The following is a 9,948-nucleotide window of genomic DNA, read 5'->3' as shown; positions in this document are numbered from 1 at the left end:
GGGGGTCAAAGTTTTACACAAATATATAGGAAAAATCTTTAAAAATCTTCTTCCCAGAACCACTAAGCCAGAAAAGCTGAGATTTATATGAAAGCTTTCTGATATAGTGCAGATTCAGGTTTGTTAAAATCATGGCCCCCTGGGGTAGGATGGGGCCACAATAGGGGATCAAAGTTTTACATACAAATATATAGGAAAAATCTTTAAAAATCTTCTTGTCAAGAACCATTGGGCCAAAGAAGTTCACATTTACATGAAAGCTTTCTGACATAGTGTAGATTCAAGTTTGCAAAAACCATGGCCTCCAGGGGTAGGTTTGGGGCCATAATAGGGACTACGGTTTTACATGCAAATAGATATGGAAAATCTTCTGATATGGACCAAGGTGACTCAGGTGAGCGATGTGGCCCATGGGCTTCTTGTTACATTTACCTGGATGTTTTTTAACTTAGAAAATGAATACAATAACACTCAATCACTTATATTAGAGTAGACTATGGCTCCAATTTTCTTTTCATTTTTTGTCATCTAATTCACATATAAAACCAGAGGTACATATTTGTTTAATTGATATACAGCGGTATTACATGTAAAAATTATCTGTAAATTAAAAAAAATTCATGATATGCGATAATGCACTTGTGGAATTAAATAAAACAATTCTGCACTTGTTATATATTTGTTATCTTGTTATATATTTGTTATCTTCTATTATGTGAAAATCATCTTCAAAATGGCAATTTTTGGCCAAAAAATGTAAATATGAATTGAGATGCTGTGAAAATATTATGCTGAGAAAGGGCAGATTTTTAAAATGTATTTTAACAAGCATTCATATATGAACATAATATGTGAGTTTGAATGAAAAATCACAAGTCAAATTTTTTAAATATTCATATTAGTGGTGTTGCAGTGCCGTATTTTTGACTGCCGAGGGCCTGTATTGAGTTCAATTTTGTACCACCATTATTAAAAAACATGAAACTGTGTTAAAATTTCACTTCTAATTATTTAGTTAAACATATTTATTTCATATTTGAGGAAAAAAATTGCAGCATCATACCTCAAACAAAAAAATTTTATGGACATATTGTAGGACTTCTTCAATGAATTCTGATATTGCCGTTTGACAAATGGGGGTACACGTAATAAAAATACCATAATTTACTCATTATACTGACAACCCCCCATTTTTTTGTTTTTACATTACCCTCAAATGAACAATCTAAGTATTTAAACTCAAATTTTTGAGAAATCACAAGTAGGTCCAGGACTAGGGACCTACCTTAACTCTAAGAAATCGAAGTGCAAAGGTACTTGGAATAGAAAATTGTTACCCAATTATTGTACTTTGTGATTTGTGAATCAAAACAAAAGCAAACACATAGACGATTTACCCACAACTGGAGGAGTTTTTGAATGAAGAACTGTACTCATAATCAATGCAAATGCCAGCCATATCAACGATTTCTCATTGGAGGACAAAGAAGAAAATCGATCAAGATCCTCTTTATTCAGAATCGGTTGAAATGATACTGACTGATTATATAATGATAAATATATGATAATTTTAAGAGTACATTTTCACCTGCAATATTTCTAACCCCATGCAGACAAGCAGCATCATTCTTATTTTCAAAATGGGGGGTTCAAGTTGAAGGTTGACTAACAAAGGGGGGGGGGGGGGGGGGCACCCCCACTCCACCCTATCCCCCTTTAGTTTCTACATGCTTAAATCCAATCCCGACTCAGATTTAATTCATAGCTAGATCAGAATTTACACACATTGCAAATGCTGTATTTTAAATTTATTTTATTTTCATTTGGATTTTTACATGTATCGTGTGCAGCTATTTTAGGTGTATATAATGATAGTCTAAGATATAAATGGCTACTTAACAATTTTTTACAAGAAAATTTGTGACATTAGGGACTAGCTATATGAAGAATAATTTACTATCACTGTACTTAACATTTAAGTATTTTTTTGGATTCTGCACTCAGTAAGGAAACCGAGGTGTAAATTTGTGCTTCATTAGAAAAAAAATCCTCCCCCTAACTCTTGCATGACTGTAAAAATTGGTGTAATTCACTTAATATATAGACTTGTAATATCAATATCGCTCCACCATTTTCTATGGACACTTTTTAATATAAAAAAAAGGGGGGGGGGGCTCCTGATAATTCAACTTTCAACATATAAAGTTAGATCTATATTCATCTTCAATTTAAGTTGAGTGCAAGGCTAGCACATTGAGCATTTTGGTGGCTAAAACCCGCAGTTGTTAGTATAAACAAATACACTTTGGCGTCAAGCTGGCCTCTTTTTGACGTACGTCATCAAGTAAGGGAGATAAGTCATCTTAAGTAATTACTATTTTGATACTTCATACCACTGCAACATTTGATGATCTGTAGCGTCTGTTACTGTACGATTTTTTCTGAATGACTTATTTACATATGTTAAGTAATATTAAAGAACACATTTTCGTGTAAAACAATTTTAAAAAAATCATCTCCTATGACCTTTAATTGATTGAAGCAACTATTTGATTATTTCATAAATCAGGTCTCCAGCACCCCTGGGGCCTTAGGGGCAGGGCAAAAACTGCCCAAAATTGACCAATTTTCAAAAATCATCTTCTCAAGAACCGTACACGTGTAAGAAAAACTAAATGCATGGTGATAGAGAGCAGGAAGGCCTCTACCAAAATTGTAAATTTCATGATCCCTGGGGTAGGGGTTCTGACCCCAGGGCGGGGCCAAACTTGGTATATAGTGTTTATGTGTAAAACACTTTTAAAAATAACATCTTCTTTAGTACTGTTGATACTAAATTGAAAGTAAATGGATAGAGCAGGTGGTAGTCTTTTACCAAAATTGTAAATTTGATGATCTCCGGAGTAAGGGTTCTGACCCCAGGGCGGGGCAACACTTTGTATATAGTATTTATGTGTAAGTTTGCTGATACTGGATAAAATCTAAATGCCTACTTAGGAATAGCAGAAAAGGATGTACAAATTTTTTTAAGTTTTAAGAACACATCTTGTTTTATACTGTTGCTGGACATTAGAATTTAGCTTAGATATTCAGAACAGGAAATTTTTTCAAGATTTCATAGCCCATGGAAGTAGTGATACTTTTTCACTAGTATTCAGGTGACCAATAAGGCCTGTGGGCCTCTTGTCTTTATATAACTTTTAATAGTTTAAGGTTAAGTTTGGATGCAGAGTTAATTATTTGGTGTTCAATAAAAGGTGTTATTCTGTAATGATCAAAGATCATAAAACAGTTTTAACAAAGGTATTTTCACAATTGCTGTACAAACTTAAAATAAGGATGCTTTCACAATTAGCACACTTTTTCATAGACAATCATACTGATTATCACACTTCAAACAAAAATTATAAAGCCTAATTATTGTATAAACAATTTTATTTACATACCTAAATCCAACAGTTATTTAATTATAATATCTAACTTCAGAGACCTAAAATTTGTTTTGTAATATCTCTGCTAAATTGTGTTAAAATATGCATGCAAAAACTTCCCTTTTTTCTTAAGTCATTAATCATGTATTACATGTATTTACTTCTTAATCCTCTTCGGGCTGATCAGCACATAAGGCCATTACAAGTCTGAGACTTTCATGCTTGTATGTCTTTTGTCCATCTCTGGACCTGAGTGACCCCATGTCCAGTTGTTCTCTTCATTTCTTTCTCCACTGATTTCCTCCAGGTCTCTTTTGGTTTTCCTTTATAATTTATTATATCTTTGATAAAAAGATTTGGGGGACCAGATCAACTAAGCAGTACTCAGAAAAAGCCACTTTTATACAGCCAATACTTCATTTGGGAAACTTTATAATCAGTAAATTATAATCATGTCTTGTTCTCTAAAACTCTGTATAAAAACATTTCAAACTTTAATGAATTTTTCATTATGTCAAATATTTACAGGTAAATTATCAAGTATTCTTACTTTAAAAACTGAAGGCTAGGTAAGGAAGATAACTTTTCTCGGTGTTATGACCAGCAGTGAGTTTAGTACCATAATTTGGGATTCATATAAGGTTCTTAGTTGCAGAGAATGTATTACATTTACATGTTAGGTTTTGAGGATCAGGAAAGCTTGCTGTTCATACTGATACTTACTCAGGCCCCTATATTGAGTTTATAGCAATAAGCTTGTATTTTATTGGCTGTATGGGTCAGTGTCATACCGTAAATTAACCTTGTTAAGTTCAAACGTAGAGAGAGAGATGAAAACACGTGTGTGTAATATTAGGAAACTGAGAAAGTGAACAGTTACTACAGATGTATAGAAATTTGTCAACAAGTGTGAATGAATTAAATGACCACAGACTTCAAGTGGAAATGAAATGAAGTTCAATCTAGTTTTTCGTATTTTTCTAGAACGTACTAATTTCAAGTTCTATTAGGATGATTAAAGTGTACATGCAATGTACAATATTCAAATATTTCCACATACATTTTTGTAGATATAGAACAGTATGTTGCACAAGATGCTTTGTGTGCTTTTAAAATACATTGTAAGAATAAGTTCTATAGAAATTAGAACTTTACAGAATTTTACATGGAATCATTCCTGTTGGGTATTATCTAAAATAATTAATGTTAAAACATTTGACTGCTGTAGATTTTGTACAAAAAATGTAGAAACAATGATACCTATTTTTAGCTCACCTGAGCTGAAGGCTCAAGTGAGCTTTTCTGATCACATTTTGTCCGTCGTTCGTTCGTCCGTCTGTCTCTCCGTCTGTAAACTTTTTATATTTTCGACTTCTTCTCCAGAACCACTGAGCCAATTTCAACCAAACTTCATACTGATGTTGGATGGGGCCACAATAGGGTATCAAAGTTTTACATACAAATATTTAGGATAAATCTTTAAAAATCTTCTTCACAAGAACAACTGAGCCAAGAAAGCTGAGATTTACATGAAAGCTTCCTGATATAATGCAGATTCAAGTTTGTTAAAATCATGGCCCCCGAGGGTTGGATGGGGCCACAATAGGGGATCAAAGTTTTACATATAAATATATAGGAAAAATCTTTAAAAATCTTCTTCTCAAGAACCACTGAGTCAGAAAAGCAGAGATTTACATGAAAGCTTCCTGACTTAGTGCAGATTCAGGTTTGTTCAAATCATGCCCCCCTGGGGTTGGTTGGGGCCACAATAGGGGATCAAAGTTCTACATACATACAGGAAAAATCTTTAAAAATCTTCTTCTCAAGAACCACTGAGCCAGGAAAGCTGAGATTTACATGAAAGCTTCCTGATATAATGCAGATTCAAGTTTGTTAAAATCAAGGCCCCTGGGGGTTGGATGGGGCCACAATAGGGGATCAACGTTTTACATACAAATATACATGTATTATGAAAATCTTTAAAAATCTTCGTCCGTTCGTCCGTCTGTCTGTCTGTCCATCTGTAAACTTCTTATATTTTCGACTTCTTCTCCAGAACCACTGAGCCAATTTCAACCAAACTTCATGCTGATGTTGGATGGGGCCACAATAGGGGATCAAAGTTTTACATACAAATATATAGGATAAATCTTTAAAAATCTTCTTCTCAAGAACCACTGAGCCAGAAAAGCTGATATTTATAGTGCAGATTTAAGTTTGTTAAAATCATGGCCCCTGGGGTTGGATGGGGCCAGAAGGGGGATCAAAGTTTTGCAAACAAATATATAGGGAAAATCTTTAAAAATCTTCTTCTGAAAAACTGGTGGGCCAGGAAAGTGGAAATTTGCAAGAAAGTGTCCTAACATATTGCAGATTCATGTTTGTAAAAATCATGGCCCCGGGGCAGGATGGGGCCACAAGGGGGGATCAAAGTTTTACATAGAAATGTATAGGGAAAATCTTTATAAATCTTCTTCTCAAAAACTACTGGGCCAGCAAAGTTTACATTCTCATGAAAGCTTCCTGACATAGTGCAGATTGAAGTTTGTTCATGGCCTCTGAGGATAGGATGGGGCCACAATAGGGGATCAAAGTTTTGCATACAAATATATAGGGAAAATCATTAAAAATCTTCTGATGAAAAATCACTGGGCCAGAAAAGTTTACATTCTCATGAAAGCTTCCTGACATAGTCCACATTCCAATTTTAAAAAAATCATGGCTCCCGGGAGTAGGTTGGGGCAACAACAGGGATCAAAGTTTTACATGCGAATATATAGGAAAAATCTTTACATATGAGCCAAGGTGATTCGGGTGAGCGATGTGGCCCATGGACCTCTTGTTACTTCATGTGATATAATCCAAACATTGTGGAGTGAGTTGAGTCTTCATATATACCGAAAGACTTCAGAAAGAGTTGGTTTTAATGTGTCCAATATCATATTAGGTGAATTTCCATTGTCTTTTAATAACAAAGTTATTAATTTTATAATCCCATATATCAAACAATACATATTTACTTGTTTAATGCAGAATAAAGAACCAAACCTGGTTGGATTATTATGTCATCTAAGGTTAAATTACCATGTGGAAAAATATGCTGCAATCCAAAAGTTTAAAATGTACAGCTTTCAAATTGATAAAATGTGGACCAGATGGAAGTTTATTTTTGATTGATTTGTTTTTACTTTTCACTTGTGTTTGTTGGTTTTTTGTTGTTTTTTTGTTGTTGTTTTTTTTTATTATTTTATTTGATTTTTTTTTCTCTCTTTTGTTTTTTTTCTATTTTTGTACAGCAAGTAACCACAGATTTAATAATTCTATTAAAGAATGAATGAATAAGTGTGAGAGGTATATGTATGTATATATGTGACAAAAACCGAATAAATTATTTTAAAAAAAAAGTTCTATGGAAAGTACAATGGTTATATAAGTCTTTTACATTACAGTATGCACAATTGCAAATGAATCATTGTATTTCACACTTTCCTCCATTACAGGATGACATATCATCTACTGCCAGTACCATAATGGAAGATGCCTCTACCAGAAGTGACACACCCACCCAGGGAGTAGGGGGTCGAAAGGGGAGGGGCCGTAGCAAGAAATGGAGACCTAAACTACAGTTCAAGTGTACAAACTTTGTGAAGGTCTAGTTTATTTAATTTATACATATGTTTCTACCTCATGATAAATTCCGCTGGCAGTTGTATAAAATTATTGAGATGTCATTTTTTAAACAAGTTTATTTGCCTTAATACTTACTATTTAAATATAATGATATAGAAATGAATTGGACAATTAATTATGAATAACAGGAGGATCATGGACAGCCCATATTTGGAATAGATGTTAACAAGAACACTAAGGATGGTGAACCAATCATATTTGCCTCTGTGGGCCACAACAGGGTAGGCCATTCTCTCAGCATCCTGCTATCGCCAAATGATTATTTTTTGTACATGTACATCTTTGAAACTTTAGGGCAATGCAGTCAAATGAGATGGTAACTGAATTCTGTTACAGAATGTTTATCAGATCTATAAATATAATCTTTAGTATTGCAGTCAAGACCACTTTAGCAATCCTCTGAATTAAGCAATTTGCTGTCATATATGATCATGTTTAATCTTTTTTAACTTTATGCATTTAATGAAGGGTATAAAGCATATCCCTGTCTTGTGTAACATTTGTATTTGAAAATATTTTTTGTAAAATTGAAATTAAATCCGTTTAATTTGATGTGTTTTTCAGATCTTACAGCTTGAAATGCATGCATTATAAGTTTCCCAACCATTGTCAATTTCAAAGATTTTGAAATGATTTTTAAAGACCTTTTATCTTCATTTTCAGGTAACAATTTATGAACTACAGGAGAATGGGAAGATAAAATTACTACAAGGCTATGTAGATCCATGTGTATCCTCGAGAAATATTTCATGTAGTAGTGACCTTACATTTCTGTTGTTTTTTGACTGTTAGTGAATACCGTCCTACACGTAAACGTACGCTACGTCTAGATTTACGCTACGTTTACGTCTACGAACTTTAGTAAATATGGGCCCTGTTGTTTTTTGGTATATACTCACTGTTTAACTTTTTAATGACTGTCCATTAAAACTGATTGGATACCGGTAGGCTGAAAACATGGCTAAAAATATTGGAATACTTACTTGAACCAGAGAACCACTCATCATGACCGCTTTAATTTATAAGTCACCTACATCGCATGCAAGTTAACTGGTACATTTATCTTGAGTGTTAGTTGAGTGTCATTTTTTGCTATGCACACTGCACTGACATGGCTGAGGAGATGCGACCAACAGATTGGCACACATCTGAATAAGGGTGTGACTTTTAAACTGTTAAATACACCTTTGCAACTTCAAAGTATATTGTAAGTTTTGTCACTATGGTCACAAGTGGATTTATTCCCCATATGATTGTTATGATTTACAGACAACCATTATTGTGAAGTTGCATATATACCCAAGTCTTTTATTGCCACAGAATCAGAGATTGTTGGCATATTGTTTGTTTGTTTTTCTGCCACTTTGACAGTGGCAATAACTTTTGAACTTCGCAAAATATAGATTTAATATATGTGAAGTGATGGGTCAAGGTCACTAGACGTCAGGTAAAGGTTATATTTGTCGAGGTAATGAATTAACCACTGCCTCCCTGAATGTTTCACAAATACATCTCTTTCCCTTTTCTTGTATAAAATTGTAATTGCACTATCAATTCTTAACTACTAAAACTCAGGCAGATGAGAATTTCTATTGCTGTGCTTGGTCATATGACGATGTTACTGGCCAGCCATTGGTTGCCGTGGCAGGTTTAAGGGGAATCATCAGAGTGTTAAGTCCCATTGCTCTCTGCTGTGTCAAAGTTAGTACTCTCTTAACTATTCTGTCAGACAATACTATGTAATTAGCAACAAAAAAAGGTTCTCATGAGTTAATTTCCTTATGTATATTTTTAGAACATTATTAAAACAAAAGTGAATACTGTGGATTCCTAAGTATGTGCAGAATTTCACGAGAAGCATCCCTCATGAAACAGTATACAATTATTGCTGTTTTTGAGGTCAATACGATGATTTAGACACCTGAGCAGTACAATATTCACTGAGCCCGAAGGGCGAGGTGAATATCGTACTTCGAAGGTGGCTAAATCATCGTATTGACCTCAAAAACAGCAATAATTGTTTTATTATATGATTAAATGATTAAAAACCCTTCAAGATTGTTCCGGTTCGAGTGATTAAAAATCAGGAGAGAGCCCCTTCTCCGCTAAATAGGAGCGAAAGATCTTGATTGCCGTTTTTGTAGCTCTCTGCGTGTTTTCGGCATCCTTATCTTTTAGCAACTTGTCAAAATCTGACTCATCCAGCAAAGCAAACTTCGCCATTTTTCTAGAATTGCTAGTGTTTATATACGTCTGCTGAAATCTTAGCCAAACCCAGTGAGAAATGTGGAATTTCATTGGACGGCAAAAATAAGTATAATCAATCGCATCAAATTGGAAGTTCCCGACCTATTTTTGGTCCTATGTGGAAAAAATAATTCCTTATGTTCACCTGGAAGGTCACGTGCAGGTAAACATAACGTAGTATGATTTCTACATTGTTGGATCTCAGCCGATTAGAGAGCTAGGAATTATTCAATCATATAATAAAATTAATTACTTACTTTTATATTGCTAAATACGTGCAAAATCTCTTGATCAACAGACCACTCATGAATTCATGTTGGATGATTATGAGTCATTTTGCAATATTTAGTACTGGTGTAAAATAAAGAATCTGCATGAACAGATCCAATCAACATTACTGTTGGCATATTAACAAGATTTCACTCAATTTCAGCATTTTGTTGGTCATGGGATTGCTGTCAACGAACTAAAATTTCACCCAAGAGATCCAAACATGTTACTCTCTGCATCAAAAGGTAAGGATGTTCTCTCAGAAATGCTGTAATTATAAACTACTCAAATAAAATAATCCCGTGGGGAT

At 34.0% G+C, this 9,948-nt stretch overlaps 1 protein-coding gene across 4 annotated transcripts in view; it reads left to right on the top strand.

Annotated features, from left to right (window-relative positions):
- LOC125673757 (polycomb protein eed-B-like) overlaps nucleotides 1–9,948 on the top strand; it is a 40,183-nt gene that overhangs the window by 11,266 nt on the left and 18,969 nt on the right. For all 4 annotated transcript variants that reach the window (XM_048910528.2, XM_048910529.2, XM_048910530.2 and 1 more), the window contains exons 2-6: nucleotides 6,932–7,081; nucleotides 7,250–7,342; nucleotides 7,785–7,850; nucleotides 8,697–8,822; nucleotides 9,802–9,883. In XM_048910528.2, coding sequence (XP_048766485.2) covers nucleotides 6,932–7,081; nucleotides 7,250–7,342; nucleotides 7,785–7,850; nucleotides 8,697–8,822; nucleotides 9,802–9,883 — 517 coding nt within the window. The remainder of the gene's footprint in view (nucleotides 1–6,931; nucleotides 7,082–7,249; nucleotides 7,343–7,784; nucleotides 7,851–8,696; nucleotides 8,823–9,801; nucleotides 9,884–9,948) is intronic.

Source organism: Ostrea edulis, chromosome 3, assembly GCF_947568905.1.
Source record: "Ostrea edulis chromosome 3, xbOstEdul1.1, whole genome shotgun sequence".
In the NCBI taxonomy this organism is placed as follows: domain Eukaryota; kingdom Metazoa; phylum Mollusca; class Bivalvia; order Ostreida; family Ostreidae; genus Ostrea; species Ostrea edulis.
This window is presented reverse-complemented; position numbering and strand designations above follow the sequence as displayed.